The sequence below is a fragment of the Lepidochelys kempii genome, chromosome 9 (genome assembly GCF_965140265.1).
Source record: "Lepidochelys kempii isolate rLepKem1 chromosome 9, rLepKem1.hap2, whole genome shotgun sequence".
Taxonomy (NCBI): Eukaryota; Metazoa; Chordata; order Testudines; family Cheloniidae; genus Lepidochelys; species Lepidochelys kempii.
In genome coordinates, this window is record NC_133264.1 from 9,346,445 (window position 1) to 9,372,304 (window position 25,860).

A 25,860-nucleotide genomic window follows, 5' to 3' on the forward strand; every position below is an offset into this window, starting at 1 on the left:
AGTAGATCTTCAGTGGAAATTTTGCCTGAGTAAGGACAGTAGGATCTGGCTCATGATGGTCCCATTGGTTTTTAATTCATGTCCTCAGCCCTCCCAGTGACTTTAGTCATGGGTGCCTGGGCCCCTGACTGGACAACAAAGGGCTGCCTGGAACAAATTTGTGTAGTGTTGTGACTCTGTCTGCCAGGACGCAATGCTACTTGTTCAAATTTGAGTGGGGGGACCCCCACCCCATCAGGACAGAGGAGTGGCCAGGCCCGGTTTCAGTGAGGGGCATTGCAACCTGGGGCACAGTGTTGCAACGCCACTCAAATTTGGGGCAGCTGGTCTAGTAAACTGGGCCCACTTCTTAGCAAAATTCTGGTTGTGCCCCTGTCTTCAGGACAAATCACATTAACATAAGCCCTCCCCATGGCTCCCTAGAAAGGTTGCAGTTGGCCCGTTCAGAATCTGCAGAAATTAGCATAAAGATGTGAACGCAGTGAACACTGCAGCAAGGCCTGTGTAATTTAAAAAAAGAAATTGACACTCCCGGCATTTTGAGATGGCTGGAAATCGTCTGCCAGAAACAGAGGGCGCTTTGCAAGCTCTTCTTGTGTGTAATGAGCTTCCCTCCCCTGTCATTAGCTCGTTAAATAAACTGACAGCAGGATTTTTCCTTGTAATCCATCTCCCCAGAAGCTATTGCTGATTCAGATATGGGTGAGGCTGAGGCAGACCATTTCTCATGTGTTTCCACTGCCAGTTGTCACATCGTATGCCTGATGTTCTGAGTCTTCCAGCATAATAATAATGCTTAGCATTTTCTGGTCCCAAATCTGTCCTCACTTACACCTGAGCAGTCTCACTTGTTTCAATGCAGGGAAGCATCCGAGTGCAGATTTCAGTTTTCCTTCTTCTCCACATACTACTTAATCCATGAATTCTCCAAACACTCCTATGCACCAGTAAGTGGTGTCATCCCCTTTTCAGAGAAAAGGAGATCGAGGCAGAGAGATGCTAGGTGATCACAGAGCGTTGGTTTCAGAGTCCTTTTCAGAACCCAGGAATTCCTGGCTCTTAGTCCTCTGCTCAGATTGCTAGGCTACATGGCTGTCTCCTAAGATAACTTTATGATGTACTTTTCCCCATCTCAGAAGCATGGATGACCTCTTCAGGCAATGGGCCAAATTCCTTGGCCTCATTAATTCTGCTTTGCGCACACACTTTGAAGCTGGTTTAACTGGATTTCCCTTATGTAAAGAAATCCTCTAGTAGCACAGACCTTGCTACGTCGGCTCTATCTCCCCACTGCCTTGCTGCCCCTGGCAGAGGAGATGTGGCTGAGGAAAAGATGATGTTGGCTTGATTGCCCATGCACTGCACTGATCCTCAGATGACCAAACTCCTTCGGGGGGTGGGGTTGTTGGAGCAGGTGCAGATTAGGGCTTGTCTACAATGGGAAATTAACCAGAATAGCTATTGCACTTTAAATTCACATCCTACTTTAATCCAAAATACCTTTCAAGAGTAGACGAACCCTTGAGCAGCTGTGGGGCTAAAATAAAATCGACTGAGGAGGGTGGAACAAGAAAGCTTGGGGTGGGGATTGATGGAGGGGTGCCAAGAGCCCCTGAGATGTGCAGTGAGCTTGGCCTAGAGAAGCAATGAATAGGGTTGCCAACTTTCTATTGGCACAAAACCAAACACCCTAGTCCCGCCCGTTCCCTGAGGCCCTGCCTCCGCTCACTACATTCCCCCTCCTTCGGTGGCTTGCTCTCCTCCACCCTCACTCACTTTCGCTGGGCTGGGGCAGGGGGTTGGGGTGTGGAAGGGGGTGAGTGCTCTAAATGGGGTGTGCATTCTGGAGTGGGGCCAGAAATGAGGGGTTCTGGGTGCGGGAGGGGGCTCTGGGCAGGGAGTTGGGGTGTGGAGGGGGTGAGGGCTCCAGCTGGGGGTACAGGCTCTGGGGTGGGGCCGGGGATGAGGGGTTTGGGGTGCAGGAGGGGGCTCCAGGCTGGGGGGTGGGGCTGAGGGATACGGAATGTGGGAGGGAGCTGCAGGTTGAGGCAGGGGATCGGGGTGTGGGAGGGGTGAGGGCCAGGGATGAGGGGTTCAGGGTGTGTGTGTGTGGGGGGGCTCTAGGCTGGGTTAGGGGGTTGAGGTGTAGGGGGGATGAGGGCTCTGGGCTGGGGGTGCAGGCTCTGGGGTGCAGGAGGGGGCTGTGGGTTTGGGGAGGCTCAGAGCTGGGGCTTAGGGTGCAGGAGGGGGTACGGGCTTTGGGGTGGGGCTGGGGATGAGTGGTTTGGGGTGCAGGGGGGTGCTCAGACCATTGGGCGTGCAGAGCTGGTGCTCAGGATGGAGGCAGCGTGCAGACACCTGAGGCCCCCTGCCTAGGAGCCAGACCTGCTGGCCACTTCCGGAGCGCCGTGCGGTGCCCCCGGACAGGTAGGGATTAGCCTGCCTTAGCCCTGTTGCACCGCAGACTGGACCTTTAACGGCCCAGTCGGCAGTGCTGACCGGAGCCGCCAGGGTCCCTTTTCGACCGGGCGTTCCAGTCGAAAACGGGACCCCTGGTCACCCTATGAAGTGTGTTGGATTTCCTATGACATTACCCGTCTTGCCCACAAGATGTCACCATATATTCTCTAAAAAAGAAAAGGAGGACTTGTGGCACCTTAGAGACTAACCAATTTATTAGAGCATAAGCTTGAGCTGTAGCTCACGAAAGCTTATGCTCTAATAAATTGGTTAGTCTCTAAGGTGCCACAAGTCCTCCTTTTCTTTTTGCGAATACAGACTAACACGGCTGTTACTCTGAAACCTGTCATATATTCTCTCTGCAACTAAACACCCAGTGGTTTGATGCGCTTCAGCCTCATAAGCAAGCCCATGAACAGAATCTGGATCAGTGCAGATTGCGGCAACAATCTGCCCAGGGAAAAGTCTGATTAATTGTGGATGGTGACATATTCCAGCCCACTGCTGCCTACGGATAAATTGGATGTGATGGAACCAGCAGGGAACTGAGGTTTGCCATCAACCAGGGTTAATGTGAAGTCCGTGGCCTATAAGTAAGTTCAGTGCAGCACTGATTATAATCACTTTTGCTTGCTGTCTGGCTGAGATCCAATTTAATAGCTGTGGGACTGTATTCTCCCCTGGCAGGAAGCGTCTACTGGATGAGTTAATACAGTAGGTGGTCTTTTCCATCTGTAACTAAAATGATCCTATGGATTAGAAGGGAGCAAAAAGAGGTCAACATTTGAGAATGTCCTAACAAAGCCACCCCTTTACCAAGCATCTAGACTGAAAAACTGCTTTTATGCAGAACTCCCGGAGACTGACTTGGGGAGACAAGAGGAAGCATTTGTCAGGCTCTCTGGAGTGGCTCATGACTGTGAGTGCCTACCTCAGGCCAGACTGTCAGAAAACAGGGCAGATACCCCAAACTGATGGTGTGTTCTGTAATTAGATTTCACTGAGCCAGTCTTACCATGAAGTCACAGACAATCCTTAGACTCTCCAGTCTATCTTGCCAGTCAGACAAACTGGACTTTATAATAAAGCTTCGCTTATACCAAAAATCCCATCACATTCAGGTTGCTTCCAGTCCCAAGAGACCAGTCACTTACCCCAGATCAACTGGCACTCTAGATCTTACACCAAAGACAACGTTGGCAGCCAATTTTCTAGTAACTAACTAAAGGTTTATTAGCTAAGAAAAGGAAATGAGAGTTTTTGAGAGGTTAAAGCAGGTAAAATATATGCACAGTAAGTCATAGTTTGTCATTCCAAATGGTGACAGTGATCTAATAAATTGCCAGTTTCCCAAAAGTCTTTTCAGGGTACCCAGACTATCTCTGGGGATTCATAGATTCATAGATATTTAGGTCAGAAGGGACCATTATGATCATCTGCTTTGCATTTAGAAAAGGAGGACTTGTGGCACCTTAGAGACTAACAAATTTATTAGAGCATAAGCTTTTGTGAACTACAGCTCACTTTAGTATATTTCCCTGTAAGAGTCCACACAGTCCCGAGATGCAGGATCTTTCCTTGAATCCAGCTTCTTCTCACAGAAAAAAGATGACAATATCTCTACCCGCGTAGGCTTTTCCTTTGATGACAGAGAATGAGGAATGCGTTTTTAATCTTTAAACTCCGATGATCACACACAATGACCCTGTGCTTTGAAATTAGCACTTTTCTATTAAAGTTCTTCATTTGCATTCCTGAAGGCTTCTTTCTTGGTTTATGGGTTATTTAGTTACAGGGTTAAAACAATATCAGTGTTTGCTACTGCATTATAAAGGGGACGCAGATAAGTGAAAACAATGCATGTAACATCCCTCTAGTTTTTATGAAGTTTAAACACCAAATACACTCTTATACATTTAACAATCACTTTGATCTGTACTGATACACCTGAATTGGCCTGGGGCTGTGTCATAAGCTGACACCTGGTCTGCCAGCGTCACAGTGTTATGTTAATGAAACAGTTAATGTGTTGAGAAGCTGGCCTGGATGGGGATCACTGGTGGGACAAATGAGGGTGCATTCAAACTCAGTCACGTTCTCATTCAATATTGTCTTAAAGAGGGCCAGATCCTCCACTGGTGTAGTGCATCTCCGTGGAAGCCAATGGAATGAGGCCGGTTTATGCTGGCTGAGGATCTTTGAAACCCATAGTTTCCAGCCAAAGTGTGGGGCCAGCCTAGGTGAGAAGGACATGGAGCAGGAGTATGTACCTGGCAACCTAATGGCAAGTATGGCAGACAGAAATAGCCTGAGCTCTTTCTGAAACTAAACATGATGTAAAATGGGCCACTTCCAGGATGCCCTCCCCCACCCTGAGGGCAGATCTCTTCCTTCCCCAAACAGAGGAGTGAGGTCAAACTTCCTCTCTCTCCAGCATCCCACAGATACCTCTCCACAGCTTGTCCGCTGTGAAGGGGGCACTCATGGGCAGCGTGTGAACCGCAGGCTGGGGGAGGCTAGCCCCCAGCCCCGCCCCTTCAGCCCAAGGCCATGCCCCTTCCACACATTCCCACTGCCGGAGGGGGCCCCTCCCCCTGCAGCTACTGGCCCACACCCTAGGCTAGCCTCCCCTGCCCTGGAGTGCCAGAAGGGCGGGTGGCGTGGCCCCAGCCCTGGAGCGCAGGGAGGGCATGTGGCCCAAGCCCCCAGCGCGGGAGGGCAGATGGCATGGTCCCAGCTCAAGCTGGGGCCGCTGCTCAGGGGGACTGGAGCCTCACCGCCACGCTCAGAGCAGGCAGGAAGCAGGAGGGGCGCCCTGGGGGTGGGGCCACGCCTGGCAGTTTGGGGAGGCACAGCCTCCCCCAGCCTATGATTCCCGCTGCCGATGGGGGCACTGATCCCCTAGCTAAAACCTGCTGCACTTTGGGGGCTGGGCCAAGGCAGGATGGGGAAGAGCAAAGAACTTCCCGCCCTCTGTTGCTCACGCCAGTTTCTGGGTGGCGATGTATTAACCGCTGGCTGCAGCTCCCCTCTGTGACTGCAGCTAAAGACAGCTTGGCTCCTCTAGGGGCCAGACTGCCAAGTTGGGGAGAGAGGGGGGCCTGTAGGGCAGCATGGAGGCAGGAGCTGTGGGAGGATGATGGGGACTCTTCCACAGAATGCATTGGGTTTGGCAAGCCCTGCCCCAAAGGGATAATTCCCTGGAAACTCCCCAAGGAGAAGGCCACAGCGTTTACCTTTAGGCAGGAACGATGTGGAGCACAATCCGGGCTGAGGCAGATCTTTCCTTGTCTCAGAGAGATAGGAAGGAGTGCTGCAGGGTTTAACCCTTTACTGGGTTTGCAGTCAGGACCAAATAGCTGATTTTATCGAGATGGGCAGAGGGAGGGGAGGGACTCACTGAAGATCCTTAGCTGCAATTATAGGATGGGACACCTTCAGTAAAAACCCTGAACGTTCTCACTCCCTTACTTATTGCCATCCTGTTTGTCTGTACTTTCACTTAAGCTCTTATTCCGCACCAGTTGAAGTCAGTTGAAAGAATCCCATTAACTTTAATGGGTTTTGGATTAAATCCTTATTCCTCCGCACAGCTGCAGAGCTGCTAATCCGGAAACCGGGTTTGGGGACTGACCTGGGGATTCATGCTTTGTGCAGTGGACACTAGGCCCTTCAGAAGAGTGACAAGCCTGATTGCTAAGTTACTATCCTACGCTATGTATGTCACTATATTAGTGGCGTAATTCCCCATTGAGCTGAGTAATGTAACAGGAAAACCAGAGATGGACGTGGGCCACAAAGCTGAGATCTCCACCCAGACTTCCCTAAAGTTTGGGGGGAGGTTGGATCCTGGGTTTGGATCAGCCCATCCTAGAGACGGGAGCCAGGCATGAAGTGGACCTGGAGGTTCCTCAGACAGGTCTGGGCCTGTACAAGGAGGGGTGGGTGGGTGTGTGTGTTGATTGAGCAGTTAATAAAGGGGTGGATAGATAGTAAGCAAAACTTGTTGATTAGTTTAAAGCACCCCTCTTTGAGTATTTTTGTGAATGAAAGCCCCAAAGCTTGGTTTGTTCCTGGAATTTTATTATTCAAATATTATTTAATATTTAGCATTCTGAGGCCCTAGTCAGGTTCAGCATCCACATCCCATTATTCTAGGTACTGCACAAATACATAGGGAGACCCCAAGGAGCTTACAGTCACCAACCAAGACTGCAGGTATCTGTGAATCCTGAAAACTTCACAAATGATCACATGAGACAGAGGCAAAGCCGTGAAGTGACTAGACCAAGGTCACATAACCATTCAGTGGCAGAGCCAGGAACAGACCCCATGGGCCAGATTCTAAGCTGGTGTAAATTGGCATAATGGAGCTACATTGATTTATACAAACTGAGAATCTGTCCCCAGATCTCCTGTGTCCCAGTCTGGAGCCTTATCCACAGGATCACACCTCTTCTCAGTGAGGAACATGCTAACGTTTCATGACACACTGTGCATTGGCTGATCCTCTGCTCTCAGGACGTTTCTAACCTCTTGAAAACTTCTCTTATTTGCAGGAGGCAGAGGGAAGGACGGGGCACCCATTATAACTTTCCCAGAGTGTGCGGGGTTCAGCGATATACCCGACGAGGATTTTCTGAACGTTCTGACGTATTTAACCAGCATTCCCAGGTGAGCCAAAGCACAAAGGCCTGCTGTCTCCCTGCAGTTTCACTTCCCGAGTGGATCACTGCTTTACTTTGTGTTCACCGTTTTAGAACTTCTGAGAGGTTGCAGTCTGGTGGCCCTGCAGAACCAGGGCCGCTAGTCATCCAGCATGGAATTCACCCCTGTGCAAAAGACCAGGTCACGGCCTATGTACGACTTAAGTCCCACTTCAGTCATGCATAGACCTGGAGCAGGTTTTCTGCACAGGAGTGAATTTCACCCACACACAACAGGTACAGCGCAGGCTTCCCCAGGCGGCCCTGCCCTCTTCTTCACACACAACAGAGGAAGAACCAGAGCTCTGACTCTGCATGTGTGCTTTATGGCAAGATTACAGAAGGTGGGAACTGCCAGGGGCGAGACTGGTGCACTGCAAAGCCTTGCTACTCTGCAGTTTGTTAATTCACCCTCAGCAACTGTCTTTCCCTATTTCCCAGCACAGAGTGAGTAGCAGAGGGCTATAGTATGGTCTTTACACAATATACTACAATCGTGTGGCTATACACACTAGAACAATCTTGCTGTAAATGTTATAGCATTGGTAGGAGATCGTTTTTCATTTTGCTGTCAAAGTCAAGGGAGACATCTAGGTAGAAAACAATTTGACCAGGAAGAGGGGTATAGGCTATTAGATTGTGGGGAAGGTTACATATGGTTCCACCAGATAGTGTACGGTGCATTTTTAAAAGAAATACATTCTGCTTGTCGAGATGTTCAGCATATAAAATGCTTCATTGCCACAGAGCAGAAGATAAAGATTGATCAGTATCCATTCCAGGCAGAGGAGGAGGTTCTGCCTTTGCAGGTCAGTGTAGTGGGGTGGCTGCCCCACTCCAAGATAAAAGTTGGCCCTGATAAGAGGGCTGTGGCTGGGAAAAGCAGTGAGAGCAGCTGAGTGAGTAGCTGACCACAGGTGTGGTCAGCTCAGTCAGGCCCCAGCTGGCCCTGATAAGAGGGCTGTGGGCCAGGAGCTGGGAGAGTCTCACTCCAGCCCTGGGGTGGGAAGGGCTAGCTGCCTGAGAGCAAGGTACCTGAAGTAGAGCAGTGCTGGGGAAGGGTAAGAGGAGCTGGGGAGCTCCAGACTGGTAAACCCCCAGGCTGTAGGCCGTGGTGAAGGCCTACAGAGGTACTGGGGCACAAAGGTGCAGCCTGGGTATAGGCAAAGGCAGCTGGTCCTAACCCCTTGCCAGTGATGAGTGACCATTACAGACTGCAGTCTGCCCCAGTGAATGGGGGACTAAATGATGACTGGCAGTAGCCACTGAGGCAAGTTGGGTTTAGAGGATTGGGGGTTCCCCTCGGAGGGGAGACCCAGAGTGTGGGGGAAAGGGGCACTGGGGGTCTGGCAGGGACGCGGGGCCTGAGGCAGGTGAGACACCGGCCGGCAGAGGGCATTCTGAGGCTGAAAAAGAGCTAATTCCCAAGATGATCAGCAGGAGGTGCTGCGCTGATGAGTCGTCGCTTCGCTACAGTCAGTTTCTGTGTGTCCTGCAGAATTCAGTAGCAGTTCTGTGTTAATCAGGCAGAAGAGATTTGTGATCACCAAAGTAAAATCATAGAATATCAGGGTTGGAAGGGACCTCAGGAGGTCATCTAGTCCAACCCCCTGCTCAAAGCAGGACGAATCCCCAATTTTTGCCCCAAATGGCCCCCTCAAGGATTGAACTCACAATCCTAGGTTTAGCAGGGCAATGCTCAAACCACTGGGCTATCCCTCCCCCCAATGAAATACGCCTTCCAATCAGGGAGATGGCATAACTAATCCTATATGACTTTCTAAATCCCCCCATGCATTACTGTACTTCTGTAACACTTACTGTGTATAGAACATGCAAAAGAGAGGTGTGTACTGGCACAGTGTAATTATTTATAAGTATGTGCTCACCTTGCAAGCCTCTGGGCACATTTACATCATTCATTGTCACCCATGTAATGCCTTGCCCCAGGTGGGTTGTTAGCAGTGGGAAGTGAACCTGGAACTTCCAAGTGTGAGATGCTATGGCCTGAGTTGAGACACCCCCATTTCCTAGCAAAGGCTGTAGCAGGCACTTTAAACTCTATGTATGACCCCACCACCACTAGAGGGGGACAGAGAGCCATAATGAATGGGCGTGGGTTACACCCGCCTCCCAACCCACTATCTGGAATAAAGAGCGTCAGTAGAAAGTCCTTTCTTAACCACTTCAGTCCATACCCAGAATTCCCTTTTAGCCCAGATCAGCCAAATGCTTCAATGAACAGATGAGCCTTGCACCTTTTCTAATGGATCCTCAAACCTGGCAACTCTCGGACTCTTAGGGTAGGTCTACACCTCAAAACACCAAAAACCAAACCCAAAACAAGAAAAAACAAACCCCTGGTTTTGAGTCTCAGAGCCCAGGCTCCAGTGTGAAGTCTACACTGCTATTTTTAGCTCTGTAGCACAAGCCGAAGTCAGTTGACTCAGGCTCTGAGCCCTGGTCTACACTAGGACTTCAGGTCGAATTTAGCAGCGTTAAATCGATGTAAACCTGCACCCGTCCACTCGATGAAGCCCTTTTTTTCGACTTAAAGGGCTCTTAAAATCGATTTCCTTACTCCACCCCTGACAAGTGGATTAGCGCTTAAATCGGCCTTGCCAGGTCGAATTTGGGGTACTGTGGACACTATTAGACGGTATTGGCCTCCGAGAGCTATCCCAGAGTGCTCCATTGTGACCGCTCTGGACAGCACTCTCAACTCAGATGCACTGGCCAGGTAGACAGGAAAAGAACCGCGAACTTTTGAATCTCATTTCCTGTTTGGCCAGCGTGGCAAGCTGCAGGTGACCATGCAGAGCTCATCAGCAGAGGTGACCATGATGGAGTCCCAGAATCGCAAAAGAGCTTCAGCATGGACTGAACGGGAGGTATGGGATCTGATCGCTATATGGGGAGAGGAATCCATGCTATCAGAACTCCATTCCAGTTTTCGAAATGCCAAAACCTTTGTCAAAATCTCCCAGGGCATGAAGGACAGAGGCCACAACAGGGACTCGAAGCAGTGCCACGTGAAACTTAAGGAGCTGAGGCAAGCCTACCAGAAAACCAGAGACGCGAACGGCTGCTTCGGGTCAGAGCCCCAAACATGCCGCTTCTATGATGAGCTGCATGCCATTTTAGGGGGTTCAGCCACCACTACCCCAGCCGTGTTGTTTGACTCCTTCAATGGAGATGGAGGCAACACGGAAGCAGGTTTTGAGGACGAAGAAGATGATGATGAGGTTGTAGATAGCTCACAGCAAGCAAGCGGAGAAACCGGTTTTCCCGACAGCCAGGAACTGTTTCTCACCCTGGACCTGGAGCCAGTACCCGCCGAACTCACCCAAGGCTGCCTCCCGGACCCATCAGGTGGAGAAGGGACCTCCGGTGAGTGTACCTTTTAAAATACTATACATGGTTTAAAAGCAAGCATGTGAAAGGATTACTTTGCCCTGGCAATCGCGGCTCTCCTGAATGTACTCCCAAAGCCTTTGCAAAAGGTTTCTGGGGAGGGCAGCCTTATTGCGTCCTCCATGGTAGGACACTTTACCACTCCAGGCCAGTAACGCGTACTTGGGAATCATTGTACAACAAAGCATTGAACTGTATGTTTGCTGGCGTTCAAACAACATCCGTTCTTTATCTCTTTATCAGGAGAGTGAGATATCATTCATGGTCACCTGGTTGAAATAGGGTGCTTTTCTTCAGGGGACACTCAGAGGTGCCTGTTCCTGCTGGGCTGTTTGCCTGTGGCTGAACAGAAATGTTCCCCGCTGTTAGCCACTGGGAGGGGGGAGGGTTGAGGGGGTAGCCACGCGGTGGGGGGAAGCAAAATGCGACCTTGTAACGAAAGTACATGTGCTATGTATGTAATGTTAACAGCAATGTAGCCACTGTTTTATAAAATGTGTCTTTTTAAATACCACTGTCCCTTTTTTTTTCTCCACCAGCTGCATGTGTTTCAATGATCACAGGATCTTCTCCTTCCCAGAAGCTAGTGAAGATTAGAAAGAAAAAAAAAACGCACTTGTGATGAAATGTTCTCCGAGCTCATGCTGTCCTCCCACACTGACAGAGCACAGACGAATGCATGGAGGCAAATAATGTCAGAGTGCAGGAAAGCACAAAATGACTGAGAGGAGAGGTGGCGGGCTGAAGAGAGTAAGTGGCGGCTGAAGACAGGGCTGAAGCTCAAATGTGGCGGCAGTGTGATGAGAGGAGGCAGGATTCAATGCTGAGGCTGCTGGAGGATCAAACCAGTATGCTCCAGTGTATGGTTGAGCTGCAGCAAAGGCAGCTGGAGCACAGACTGCCACTAGAGCCCCTGTGTAACCAACCGCCCTCCTCCCCAAGTTCCATAGCCTCCTCACCGAGACGCCCAAGAACGCGGTGGGGGGGCCTCTGGCCACCCAGCCACTCCACCCCAGAGGATTGCCCAAAAAAAAGAAGGCTGGCATTCAATAAATTTTAAAGTTGTAAACTTTTAAAGTGCTGTGTGGCATTTTCCTTCCCTCCTCCACCACCCCTCCTGGGCTACCTTGGTAGTCATCTCCCTATTTGTGTGATGAATGAATAAAGAATGCATGAATGTGAAGCAACAATGACTTTATTGCCTCTGCAAGCGGTGATCGAAGGGAGGAGGGGAGGGTGGTTAGCTTACAGAGAAGTAGAGTGAACCAAGGGGCAGGGGGTTTCATCAAGGAGAAACAAACAGAACTTTCACACCGTAGCCTGGCCAGTCATGAAACTGGTTTTCAAAGCTTCTCTGATGCGTACTGCACCCTCCTGTGCTCTTCTAACCACCCTGGTGTCTGGCTGCGCGTAACCAGCAGCCAGGCGATTTGCCTCAACCTCCCACCCCACCATAAATGTCTCCCCCTTACTCTCACTGATATTGTGGAGTGCACAGCAAGCAGTAATAACAGTGGGAATATTGGTTTCGCTGAGGTCTAAGTGAGTCAGTAAACTGCGCCAGCGCACCTTTAAACGTCCAAATGCACATTCTACCACCATTCTGCACTTGCTCAGGCTGTAGTTGAACAGCTCCTAACTACTGTCCAGGCTGCCTGTGTACGGCTTCATGAGCCATGGCATTAAGGGGTAGGCTGGGTCCCCAAGGATAACTATAGGCATTTCAACATCCCCAACAGTTATTTTCTGGTCTTGGAATAAAGTCCCTTCCTGCAGCTTTTGAAACAGACCAGAGTTCCTAAAGATACGAGCGTCATGTACCTTTCCCGGCCATCCCACGTTGATGTTGGTGAGACGTCCCTTGTGATCCACCAGAGCTTGCAGCACTATTGAAAAGTACCCCTTGCGGTTTATGTACTCGACGGCTTGGTGCTCCGGTGCCAAGATAGGGATATGGGTTCCGTCTATGGCCCCACCACAGTTAGGGAATCCCATTGCAGCAAAGCCATCCACTATGACCTGCACATTTCCCAGGGTCACTACCCTTGATATCAGCAGATCTTTGATTGCGTTGGCTACTTGCATCACAGCAGCCCCCACAGTAGATTTGCCCACTCCAAATTGATTCCCGACTGACAGGTAGCTGTCTGACGTTGCAAGCTTCCACAGGGCTATTGCCACTCGCTTCTCAACTGTGAGGGCTGCTCTCATCTTGGTATTCATGCGCTTCAGGGCAGGGGAAAGCAAGTCGCAAAGTTCCACAAAAGTGCCCTTACGCATGCGAAAGTTTCGCAGGCACTGGGAATCGTCCCTGACCTGCAACACTATGTGGTCCCACAAGTCTGTGCTTGTTTCCCGGGCCCAGAATCGGCGTTCCACAGCATGAACCTGCCCCATTAGCACCATGATGCCCACATTGCCAGGGCCCGTGCTTTGAGAGAAGTCTGTGTCCATGTCCTGATCACTCACGTGACCGCGCTGATGTTGCCTCCTCGCCCGGTATCGCTCTGCCAGGTTCTGGTGCTGCATATACTGCTGGATAATGCGTGTGGTGTTTAATGTGCTCCTAATTGCCAAAGTGAGCTGAGCGGCCTCCATGCTTGCCTTGGTATGGCATCCGCACAGAAAAAAGGCACGGAACGATTGTCTGCCGTTGCTCTGACGGAGGGAGGGGTGACTGACGACAGGGCTTACAGGGTTGGCTTCAGGGAGCTAAAATCAACAAAGGGGGTGGTTTTACATCGATGAGTATTTCAGGCAGGTCTTCACGGAGGGTTCCAATAAGAAATGGCACACCTAATTAATTGTTCTTATTGGAACAAGCAGGTTGATCTGGCCTCTGATTGATACATGACTAGATTTACCTCTCTGCGCCTTCTCTGTGGGTGACTGCAGTGTGATCTAGAGGAATCTTTTACATCTTTGGCTGGCAGTAGATGGTGCAGAAGGACTGCAAGCCATCCACATCTCATGGCTGCTCGTCAGAAGATGGTGCAGTAGGACTGCTAGCCATCCTCATCTCTTGCCTGCCTGGCAGAAGATGGTACAGTAGGACTGCTAGCAATCCGTATCGCCTGCCTGCTCACCATAACATGGTTCAATAGGACTGACTGCAGGACTAAAGTGAATGACCTGGTCAAGTCACTTCTAATGTAGTCCCTGCACCCATGTCTGCCCAGGTGCTCCTGGCCGACGTGGCCAGGAGCACCTCGGACATGACGATGACGGCTACCAGTCCTACCTCACCATCTGCTGCCACAAGGCAAGGGGTTGCTGCTGCTGTGTAGCAATGCAGTACCACATCTGCCAGCACCTAAGAGACATACGGTGACGGTTACCTGAGCGGGCTCCATGCTTGCCGTGGTATGGCGTCTGCACAGGTAACTCAAGAAAAAGGCGCGAAACGATTGTCTGCTGCTGCTTTCACAGAGGGAGGGAGGGAACGGGGTCCTGATGATATGTATCCAGAACCACCCGCGACAATGTTTTAGCCCCATCAGGCATTGGGATCTCAACCCAGAATTCCAATGGGCAGCGGAGACCGCGGGAACTGTGGGATAGCTACCCACAGTGCAACGCTCCGGAAGTCGACGCTTGCCTCGGTACTGTGGAAGCGCTCCGCCGAGTTAATGCACTTAATGCACTTAGAGCATTTTCTGTGGGGACACACACACTCGACTATATAAAAACGATTTCTAAAAAAACGACTTCTATAAATTCGACCTAATTTCGTAGTGTAGACATACCCTGAGACTTGCTGCCACGGGGAATGTGTTTTTTGCAATGTAGTCATAGCCTGACGGGAAGTGTCTTCTAGAACCGAGGGCTCACCAGAGTTCAAATCTCAGGACTGTCAGCAGGAGTGCCTCTGCTGATCTTGTGTGTTGGGATATTGCACAGAGAGATGGGGAGTCTCTTAGATAGCGGAAATCCAGGCTTCACAGGGCTCAACGTGTGCTCATTTACTTTGGAGGCAAGTTTCATATTACCTGTCATGTACTGTATGCTTCAAATCTCTCTTTCAAATGAATCAGTCTGTCCAGTGCATTTCTATGACATGGGAGGTAGAGATATTAAGAAAGTCCAGTGTGAGCTTTTCTTAACCACCTTTTTGAGAGTGGGGATCTGTTTACTGGATGTTCTGCCCATGTAAATACTATTATTTTGCCTCATTTTCTTCCTCAAACTCCTGATTTCCTGCCCTCATCGCTCAATGCCAAGTGACACTGACACCTGAGGTAGGTTTCTATTGGTGTGTACTAAATTGAAATGATATCATTTGGTGACACTGTCTCTATTTCCCTGGCGAAGTTAAGACTCTCAGTCTGCCCCCGGCTTACTACAAATAAGAAATATATTGTCGACATACCCTAAGAAATACAAGTATCATTGTATCATCTTGCTGAAGACAGGTGATATCGTCCTGAACACCTTGGTTAAATGCAAGTTTATACAGCACATGTCTGACTCTATGCTATGGCCCACATGCCTTTGTCAAGTATCATTTTAAATCACCGCCCCCCCTCCCCCCCCAGCGACATCCAAACCTTACCTCTCTTATCAGACCCTCGTTGCTTTTCATACATCAGTAGTAACCAAGGTTACCGGCCTGCATCCCTGTCAGTAGCTTCTGCCATCTTAACCACATGTCACTGCTTTGCAAGGGTCTGCGGTGATGACTTTGAGCTAGGCACACAATGCCTCAATTTTTCCTCCATGCTGTTTTACTCTGCTCTGCTTTCCCTGCAGCATATGGTTTCTAATCTTCCCCACCTCCCCCCTTTCCTTCCTCTTCCGGATCATGCTAACTTACCAGTCTTCTCCATTTTCACCCCTGTTTCTTCTCACACAGTGTAAACAGGACATGGAGGCAAATGATCTACATCACAGTCACTAGCTAAACAGAACACTGAGTGGCCTGATTCTCATTTACACTAATGGGTGTAAAGTACAATTACGCTCACGTTTATAGAAATCCTTTACTGAATTTCCCAAACCAGCTCCTATTTCGGTAATGGCACAATTCAGTATGTGTGACCTGCGAGCTTTCTTGTAGAAATATGGCAATCGCAAGTGTCATTCATTGCTATCTGCTTTGTCTCTCATTTCTGTCAGTCTAAGCAGGACTGCTTAATAAACTGTTTTATTCCAACATTAGCATGTTGGTAACTTCCACAAAGACACGTCCACTTTTCAAACATTTTGTTGTAAATCACTCGTTTCAGTGGAGTTACCCCAGATATGAAATTGGCTCTGTGTGTCAAGTTAGAATTGTTGGTACCTGAAGAATGTACAGCTATTGCAAGCTGGCTAAGTGAAGCTAAACTGGGAAGACAGAATGTGATGCTGATGGCAATGGTATATTGTCTCTGTTTCTTTGGGACAGAGCCATTTGATTTCTCTGAAATAACATCCTGGTACATGGCTTTAGCACATCTTTCTAGGCAGAAAAATATCCTGCACTTTGCAGGGCTAGATTTTCTAAGGGCCTCTAAAAATGTACATATTGAGGGGAGAATATCCTTAATTTCTTAGTACCGCAAGTTGCATTGACTTAAATGCCAAAATCTCAGTGTTTTATTAATAGACCTATTATACATATCAATACTGGTTAGAATAATACATTATAAATAATACTGATTGTGAGTTATGGCATTGTTTTAATTGCATAGTTATTCACAAATAAACATTTTAGTTATTTGAGCTGCTCTGGTAAACAAAGGACAGCCATACTGGGCCATAATGGTCCATCTAACCCAGTATCCTGTCTTGTGACAGTATCCAGTACCAGGTGCTTCAGAGAGAATGAACAGAACAGGGCAATAATTGAGTGATCCATCCCCTGTCGTCCAGTCCCAGCCTCTGGCAGGGGAAGGTTTAGGAAAACCCAGAACATGGAGTTGCATCACTGACCATCTTGGCTGATAGCCATTGATGGACCTATGCTCCGTGAACTTGAAACCAGTTAGACTTTTGGCCTTGACAACATCCCATGGCAATGAGTTCCACCGGTTAATTGTATTGTGTGTGCAGAAGCTCTTCCTTTTGTTTATTTTAAACCTGCTCCCTATTAATTTTATTGGGTGACTCCTGGTTCTTGTGTTATGTGAAGGGGTAAATAACACTTCTTTATTGAAGGGTGGTGAGGCACTGGAATGGGTTACCTAGGGAGGTGGTGGAATCTCCCTCTTTAGAGGTTTTTAAGGCCTGGCTTGACAAAGCCTTGGCTGGGATGATTTAGTTGGGGTTGGTCCTGCTTTGAGCAGGGGGTTGGACTAGATGACCTCCTGAGGTCTCTTCCAACCCTGATCTTCTATGATTCTATTCACTTTCTCCACACCTTTCATGATTTTACAAAGCTCTGCCATATTCCCCTGAGTCATCTCTTTTCTAAATTGAGCAGTCCCATTCTTTTTGATCCCTCCTCATATACGTGTGTCCAACCCTGGTCCTCTCCCTCGGTCTGAACAGAGGGACCTAAACGTCACAAGAGCCGTCTTGTATTTACTCGTTTCAATTTTCATTTAAAAAACGGATGGAGAAAGAACTAGGCTCCATTCCTTAGAAGACTGAGTCCGTACATATCAGTGTTTGAAATGAATGAATATCTGAGGCTGCCGGGGTTGTTTTGGTGAGCATTGTGTTTTGACAGCATTTAGCACCAGGAACATCTGCATTTCAGATTAGCCTCAGCCTGGGTGTTTGTTTTCAGAAGAATTTAAAATGCCTGTTAATGAATATTGGCTTATCTTTAACAAACCACGTTGCTGGTCTACTAAATGGATCTGGGATGGATCAATACGCGTCAATTTATAGATATCTTAATCACTAGGCCAGTGGATTGAATCCAGCTCAGGTCAGCTAAAATTTGTTATCGTCTAAAAGGCTTCTCAGTGCCCCTTTATAATGAAAGAGAAGGACTTCAAGTTGTTCAGTTTGCAGCTTCCATGTATTAGCTATGTGTATGTCAGTGAGTCTGCGATGGTGCCCTCGAGTGGCAGGAATAATAAAGGACCAAGCTACTGCAGCAAGCTAAGGAAGATCTCCCTACACATGTTCCAGTAGAGGTCTGTGGTTTTCTAAGATGAAAGATCAGAGTTTTGGCCCCTAGGTGTGTGTGAGATCAATAAGTAATTGCATATGTTCTGTGCAGCACCTAGATGGGTTGCACTGAGCAATTATTTGGGGATTTGTTTCCTTTCCACAGTGACGTGAGTGTTTCTCCACATGCCACTAAACAAAGGAGAAAAAATTAATGTGCATTAAACACACAAGGGAGGAAGTAATTGAAATCATGTGAAGAGGCCTTTCCACAAGTCAAGTGTGTTACAGTGTTTCTAATTCAAGCAGAAATTGTGCTAATGAGGGTATTCTATGAACAGTGCTGCTGAAGGGGCCTCTTCTCCTGCTGTAGTGTCAGACGTATCCCTGGAAACCTTCCCTCACTTGAAGTTACTATAACTTTCCAAACTTTTTTGTTGGCCTTGTCACTCCCCACATGCTCACCTCCAACTTCTCCCTTTCCGCTGTGGAGGCTTTCAATACACTCGAGCCAGAGAGCTTGCCAGATGTTGGTACTATAACCCAGTTTCCTGGCTTTCCATCTGTGGTGCAGCAGCATCAATCATTGTGGCGGAGAGACTGGGTCAAACCACACATCCTTGCACCTCTCCATCTGATCTGACAGGGTGCCCGTGCATAGACACTGTACGTCGCGTTCCAGCTGGAAGTTGATAGATGATTTGCCCAAACGTATCGGGACTGACTGACAAACTGTTACAGGGGTTTCTAGTCCTAGTTGGCTGAAGGGTTTGATAAGATCAAACAGCATCAGTGCGCAGATCTGGGGTTAGTTCCCCCACACGCCTTCCAGTAACAGTTTAACAACAAAGAAAATGTCAGCGCTGCTTCTCTTCTGCTCTAAAGCAAATGCACACCGGAGTCTTTCTTGAAAGACTTGGCGAGCTACTGACAAGAAACAATTGGGAAGTATTTTTATTGCATGTGAGAGGCAAGAGGTACCTCAATAATTGCTTCAGCCGCTCCCTTCCTCTGCATTAACAGATGTTCAGACTGTTCATTGACTTATTTAAAGAGAAAAGAAAACCTTGCCATTTTTTAAAAAAAGGTTTTCTGGCCTTTGAATACCCTAATTCTCATCAGAGGATAGCAGTAAAAGCAATTGATCTGGGGGACGAGGTCGCTCAGGGATCCTTCCTGGGGTTTAGTATTAATCCTAGCGATGATCACTTATACAGCATCATAACTATGCATGGCACTTTTGCTTCCAGACTGCTGGTTTGCATCCTGCACTGGGTAGGTTGTGGTTCAAAATCATTACCATCCGATGGCTCTTTGGTGACTTATGTGACGGAGGTGGGGTGGTGGTAAGTCAGGCCATCATAAAACCACCCACAAGACTGGCCCCTGTAACCTGCCTCCTGCCCATCGCTCCCTGATTCTCTGAGGGAGCCACACAGTGCCAGCAGAGCAGGGTGGGAGCAGCCTTTGGGCTCTCCAGAGCATGGATCATGCATGGGGGAATCAGGTGAGCCCTGCATTTGTACAAGGGCCAGGCAGCGTTTGGCCCTTTGATTAAAATGCTCTTTGGAGCAGGGTAATAAGCTCTTTCTCTTCCCATTTGTCCTAGCGCGAATCGCTAACACGATCGCTAACACGGGTACCTATGAGTGGTCCCGCCAGGTCATGATCTGTCCAGGACACAACTGAGACATGCTGGTGTGAGGAAACTTTCACTTCCGCCTCCCATGCTGCGCTCAGTCTTGGACTAGACGAGAAGATCTCAGTCTCTGGGACAAATTTATCTGGCACCTTTCCCCAGTAAAACAAATTAATTGACTCTAAGTGTGTGGGGGGGTGCGACTGGTGGAATCTGAGCGGCGCCTTTAATATTGAGCCATTCCTTGGAGCACATTATTGACCAGATTGTAAGCGGCTGCCTCGTTTGTTTCAGTCCTGTCTGGTTTGTGCCCCAGATCTGTCGTGATTCTTCAGTAAGACTGTTGGCTTGTGACAAGGGGGGAAGTGCTGTCTATGCATTGCAGGGTAAACTCGCTCACCCACTGAAAAGTCTCCACACTGCTCAAGGAATCCCGGAGCTCTCTTGGCTGGCAGGGTGAGAGTAGCAGCCCCCCAGGAATACAGGGTGAGCCTGCACCTCACAGAGGGGGGCTCCGTGCTGGCCCTGAATAGGCAGATCTGCAATTCCACGCATTTAGTAGCTCAGCACCCATTTGTAAGGACTGTAGCCACAATTCTAGCCTGTATGCTGACATAACATCCATTGAGTGGCTTGCAGCCCCATGGCTTGCCTGTGAGTTGGGTGGACGTGAGACTCCAATCTCCTTAACTCCCGCTTTGTCCCCCTAATTATTTGGGCATCCTGAGGGGAAGGGTAAATTCCACTCCTTGTGAGAGATAAGTGCACTTGTCAGTCATCAGCATCTTAGGAAAATGATGCAAAATGCCTAAGAGTGAGGACAGGTATCTAATAACTTGAATTCTTCTGCAAAGCAAGGAAGATCTGTCCTTCCGCTTCAGTCCCAGTACAAAGCAATGTGTGATCCTAAACTGTTCACATCACAGATTTTTGGCAGCCAGTAGCAAGGCAGCCAAGAGATATAACGGATAAAATATTCATGTTTTGTGGAGGCTGCTAACCTGGTGCTGGAAAGAGGAAATTTGCTGGCTTGCCTGCACTTGCAAATCTGCCGATTATTCACGCTCTCTGCTGTACATTGTGTTTTAATCATGGGCTTGGACTATGACACGGAGGGGGCTGGGTTGTGCTAAGCACTGTTACATGGTCTACCTCCATGTAACCCGGCACCCCTGTTTCATCTATTTTGCAGTCTGGAGGCTGCCAGTATTGGATTCATCATCGTTATAGACAGACGACGGGACAAATGGAGTGCAGTAAAGGCATCCCTGACACGGATAGCAGTAAGTGCCCGGTGTTTGTGTTTACTTTTTCCCTTCCAGAAATTAGAATTCTCCGCTGGTCCTTCAGCACAGTGAACGATCTCCTGCATGCCTTTTTAGCTGTTCATGCAGCATCTTCCCCACCCTGGAGATCTGTGCCAAACTCGCACATTAACCGGCAGAGGCGGATTAGCCTGTAATAATGAATGCGGCCGCCTTGTGTCTTGCTAAATTAGAATGCAAGGCCATTCGCTGGGATGACGGTGTGACAAATTGTAATGATTTAAAGTGGGCTGCTCAAGATGAAAGAGGTAACAGATCGTCCCTGTGGTACATAGTGTGGTACTGGGAATGGCAAAGGGGCCCACTGGAGATGTCTCTAATGGCTCATGTTTTCTTGACAGCAGATCTGGTAGAAACTCTTTAATGCTGTTTCTGCTTTCACTTGAGAAGGTCAGATTTAAGAAAGTGGTTGCTGGCACTGAGAAGAGCAGCAGATGAATATACGTATTTTATATAACATGCACTGTATACTGACTGGGCATGCTTCTGTGCAATACTGAATTACTGTGCAATACTCCTGTAGAATTAGAGTTTAGACTAGCTGGGTGTCTGAGTTTGATTTAAGTTAATTCCTGGGGATGCAGAATCTCGAACAGATATTTTCCATTCCTTGCTCTGTTCAGCTGCCCCCAAGGTCTCCGGAGGACCATGTGACACAGACAAATGTCATAGCAAATGAACATCACCACATGTCTGGAGAAGGTGCTGTGTACCTATCTGAACAAACTCTGGGGGATAAATAAAATCTTTTCAAGATATGAAGGCTAAATCTGGTCTTGTAATGTGCATATGTCACCCTCCATCTATACTGCAAGGTTTCTCTGTCTGTGGGCCAAAGCTGGGTCACCAGAAGGTATCAAAGGGTTGCACGGGAAGCCTGGGTTTGTGTCAAGTCTGTCCCTGATGGGGGGGGGAGGCTCTGGGAGGGGGTGAGGTGAGGTCCAGAGACCCTGGGAAGGATTTGCAGAGCCTGCCCACACTTACCCCACAGCGGTGGTGCCATCCTGAGTGATGGCTGGGCGTGGCTCTCTGCTCTGGGCATTGCAACCTGGTGCACAGGATGGCAGCGGTTGGGACCAGCTGCCCCTCAATCAGGTGGGCTGGGCCAAACCTGAGTGGTGCTGCGACCCTGGGGGTCACGCCCAGCAGGACCGGAGCAGCCGCTACGGTACTCACCGTGTACTTATTGCATTAGTGTGTGTTATGTATTGTCAGTACGAAATATTTAGTAAGCCAGATTTTTTTGTACTAAAGCGATTTACTGGGTTGCAACAGGCCATCTAGGTTTCCAAATGGGCCCTAAGCCCAGAAAGATTGAGAACCACTGTGGTGCTAAATGGAATGCCAGCCCTGCTCAAATGTGTGTGACTATGTCGCCCTCTAGTGGCTGCAGCCTAAAGAGGAGAGAAGCCCTGATATTATCGTAGCTTAAGGGAGATTCTCCTTTAGTTCAAGTGGCCTGCAAAGGTCTGTGTTCTTTGATGCAGAAGATTTTGAGTTGTGTCCCCACTATCTGCCCATTTGGTCATATCTAGTTGTGCTGCTTGATCCAAAGCCCACTGAAGCCAGTGGGAGTCACTCCATTGACTTCAGTCGGCGATGGGCCAGGAGCATGGTGAACGGAACAGATGACAGCCATGCAGTCTGGGCAGCTCCAGAATCATTACGTCCCCCCCGCTTTTGCTTGCTTCCTGAGGAATTTCTGAGTCAGAAGGTAACCAAAATGACCCTGGGCTCCTTTGTGGGCATGAGGTTTAATTGCTTTGCTCTGTAACACTTGTATGTTCTTTCCAGGGAGCATTTCCAGGGAACCTGCAGCTGGTGTTTGTCCTGCGGCCCTCCCGCTTTATTCAAAGGACAATCGCTGACATCGGCATTAAACTCTATCGAGATGACTTTAAAATGAAGGTACCGGTAAGCATGCACTTTTTGTCCCCGTGTTCCTTTGTTTCTATGTCTTCTGTTGCTGAGTGTCAGCCAACTTCTCTTTTAACCCCGTTGTTACGGTTTAATTGCGCTGGCAATCAGGGCTCAACGCACCAAAAAGCAGGCCTGAGCGTATGTCAATTATTAAAAGCCCCAGAAGAAACTCAGACAAGATCAACCAAGCCGTGATGTGGGAAGGGTGTTTCAAATTAACCCCGTTGTCTTGATCAGATGGGTTCTTTGTTCCCTTTTTTTGCGTCAGGGATAGATTCACATATTGGGGAGGGGAAGGTAAATGAGTTGTAACCTTTGCATTGGTTTGTTTAAATAGTGTTTGTTGATTCTGCTACCGTCAGTCACAATAATACCAATAAGTTAACCATGAGAAGCCATGGGAGCTGCCATAAGATGATAAATGGACATGACTTCACATCAAAGTGCAGTCTTGCTCTGAAATGTGACTGTATAGAAATAACACCCTTTTCCTTCATGGAGCTGCTCCCAGAGTGAATTCAGAGTCATCGTCTCACTCAAGTGATGAGAATTAATTTTTAGTTCTGCAGAGCTAATGCAGCTGAGAGGGAGTAAGCTGGGTTCTGTTCCATCTCATGGATCACCCACAGATCTGTGTACGTTCCAGCAGGTTTTACTTTTGCAACCTCACTGTCTTCAGTTGGTTTGCCCATGTGTCACCCAGAGCCTGATTTGACCTGTAGAACCTTTATTACAGGTCACGATGTGTGAGAAGGAAAGAAACCAGCCTGACTCTCAGATCCCAGGCAGAGTTTGCAGAGCTGCCAGCTACAACAAATCGTTGTCTGTGCGCTTGTAAATGGAGAACATTTGATTCAGAAATCCTTGATAATGAATCAGCCTGGAAGGCCACAACATCATTGTTATGGAATCACTTTTCACAGCAGACCCAGGCTTTCGGTTTTGTTGCCATTAAATCATAAATGCCAGAGACCTTGTATATTAAGTCAGGTAAAAGATATTGATGGCACCATCAGCAAAGCAGTCCATCATCTTAAAACCCTTATAAAATCTCCTGTCCTGATAAATACTCTTGTACTGTTTTACAAGTGCTCCTTTATAAAAGCAAATACTACAAAAATGGTCCAGATACTGGGTGATTTGGGGTGAATACTGTAGAATATTTTTTTTTCCTAGAAGGGTGTTAAGGGGTGCCTCCTTGTGGCTGCATGCAGTACTGCAGGCCTTTTCCCACTCCTGGTGCCCCCTGGCGCATTTCAGTGGCTTAGCCCTCCGGCCAGGTCATGAAGTCAAATAAGCTCCTTTTGGGTAGCAAAGAGTTCAGCAAGAGTCTATCTGCCCACACCAGGATCTTCAGCCCTGGCTGTGTGCCCTTGAAATTCAGGCCTTTGCTAGGGCTTCCAAATGAGCCCTGTTCCCTTCTCAGGGCGTGGGTTGGGCCTGTTCCCCGCCCCCTTCTCTGGGTTTATGCCACTTTGCCGGTGTGGGAACCTGGGCCTGCCCACTGCTCTGGGTTCCAACTCAGGGACCCTATACCCAGCAGCTACATACTGCTCAATTCAGTTCATTGCTTCTACCTCCCTAGGCTTCTTCCCACTTGGCCCCTTTATCCTTCACTCTTAGCTCAGGGCCACGGATCCCAGCTCCCTCTCTACCTGCAAACCCAGCTATGCAAGTGTAGCCAGAGATAACCCTGGCTAATTCACAGGCTCCTTTGACTGGAGAGAAGCATCCTTCCCTGCTCCTCCGGTCCCAGCCAGGGACTGTCCTGCTATCTGTGGCCCTGCAGCTTCTTTTATCGGAGCCGGCTGGCACTGATTGGCTGTCACTAGCCCATGGACAACCCTCTCTGTGTAGTTTCCAAGGTGCCTGCTTCAGCGAGTCCTCTCTAGGCAGGCCTGAAGGACCAACCTTCGCTGCTCCTTTCCTGACACATTGCTGTTTCCTGGGGACGGGGTGTAGTCAGGGTGTGGGGGTCTCCTTTAAGGCGCTGTGAAGGCCAGCTGGACCCCGTCACAACGGGTTATTATATTTCCCCTGTAGTCAGTACTTTCCCATAGGCCTTCTCATCCACTATCAATTTGTCAGAGTCCCTGTTGTGTTTGCATGCCATTCTATCTGTTTATAATGACTCTTGGGCTCTCAGCCCGCCCCACAACCCAAGCCATGTTTATTCATCTCCTTCATTGTATGTTAAATGTGTATAGTTGGGGTGGGGTGTGTGGAGTGTAGTATAATGTGATGCACGTAGTCAATTCTGTGCCAGCTCTGGGGTTTACATATTAAGCCATTTTGCCTGAGCTTCTTTCAGATTTGTTCCTAATTGTGTATTTGCCTTTGGATGGGGGGGGGGTCTCTTCTAAATAGAAATGTATGATAGTTATTATTATTTCATATTGTTTTCATTCATATTCTGTACACTGCTGAACCCACTAAGTAAGTAATAATGATTTTACAGGGAGCTTTCATCATGATTTTATTTAATTGTTTTACACGGGACTTTTGGTTTAAATTGATTGGCAAAAGAACCCACCTTGTCCCCATTATTGCTAGGTCTGGCTGATAGCTCCGTGTTTGGGCCCGATTGCATAGTGGCAAACATCCACTGACCTCATTATGAGCAGGAGCAGAACGGTTATTGCTTATGTGTAAGGCTAAGATTTTGTCACGGATATTTTTAGTAAAAGTCACGGACAGGTCACAGGTAATAAAGAAAAATTCACGGAAGCCCGTGACTTGTCCCTGACTTTTACTAAAAATATCCATGATAAAAGGGGAAGGGGCTGAGCAGATGCCATGGGGCTGGGAGCTTCCAGCCCCTCCCGCCCCAGCTGTGGCTAGGAGCTGCAGGGTCCTCTGCCTCCCGCAGTGGCGTTGGGAGCCGTAGAAATCCCCCTGGGACACGTGGCAGCGGGCAGGGAGCTGTGGGAATCCCCCTGCCACCAGCAGTGGGCAGGGAGCTGCAGGGACCCCCTGCTGGCGACGGACAGGGAGCTGTGGGGATAGTTTGCTGCCGGCGGCGACGGGTGGGGAGCTGCGGGGATCGGCGACGGGTGGGGAGCTGCGGGGATCCCCTGCCACCACCGGCAACAGGGGGGAGAGCTCTGGGGGGTCCCCCGTGTTGCTGCCAGCAGGTGGGGAGCTGCAGGGGTCCCCCATGCCGCTGGCGGGGGCCAGGAACCCCGGGGTACACCTCCCCTGCCCGCAGCAGCTGGGAGCTTGGGGGCATCACTGCCTTACGTGGCGGGAGTACCTCACAGCTCCCTGCTGCTGCGGGAGGCTGCGGAACCCTGCAGCTCCCAGCCGCTAGGGCTGAAGTCCCGGAGGTCTTTGGAAGTCATGGATTCTGTGACTT

General features: G+C 49.0%; 2 protein-coding genes across 9 annotated transcripts in view; both read left to right on the forward strand.

The window, feature by feature from the left end:
• The window catches only part of MCF2L2 (MCF.2 cell line derived transforming sequence-like 2), a 319,798-nt gene that overhangs the window by 94,406 nt on the left and 199,532 nt on the right, over window positions 1-25,860 (forward strand). For 5 of the 7 annotated variants that reach the window (XM_073359253.1, XM_073359256.1, XM_073359257.1 and 2 more), the window contains exons 3-5: window positions 7,020-7,134; window positions 20,453-20,543; window positions 22,380-22,499. In XM_073359253.1, coding sequence (XP_073215354.1) covers window positions 7,020-7,134; window positions 20,453-20,543; window positions 22,380-22,499 — 326 coding nt within the window. The remainder of the gene's footprint in view (window positions 1-7,019; window positions 7,135-20,452; window positions 20,544-22,379; window positions 22,500-25,860) is intronic. The other 2 variants (XM_073359254.1, XM_073359258.1) reach the window with 1 other exon arrangement.
• On the forward strand, window positions 9,005-11,657 carry LOC140917129 (uncharacterized). 2 transcript variants are annotated; one of them, XM_073359266.1, is made up of 3 exons: window positions 9,005-10,057; window positions 10,154-10,556; window positions 11,120-11,657. In XM_073359266.1, the coding sequence occupies exons 1-3, from the start codon at window positions 9,980-9,982 to the stop codon at window positions 11,200-11,202; spliced, it is 564 nt and encodes a 187-aa protein (XP_073215367.1). In that variant the 5' UTR covers window positions 9,005-9,979; the 3' UTR covers window positions 11,203-11,657. The 2 variants fall into 2 exon arrangements, with proteins under 2 accessions (XP_073215367.1, XP_073215366.1); XM_073359265.1 differs by having other exon boundaries at window positions 9,005-10,556.

Excerpts from the sequence above, each read along its gene's own strand:
- LOC140917129 (XM_073359265.1), top strand. The coding sequence starts at position 9,980 with ATGCAGAGCTCATCAGCAGAGGTGACCATGATGGAGTCCCAGAATCGC. Across the intron at positions 10,557-11,119 it reads AGGTGGAGAAGGGACCTCCG|CTGCATGTGTTTCAATGATC; the intron begins GTGAGTGTACCT and ends TTTCTCCACCAG.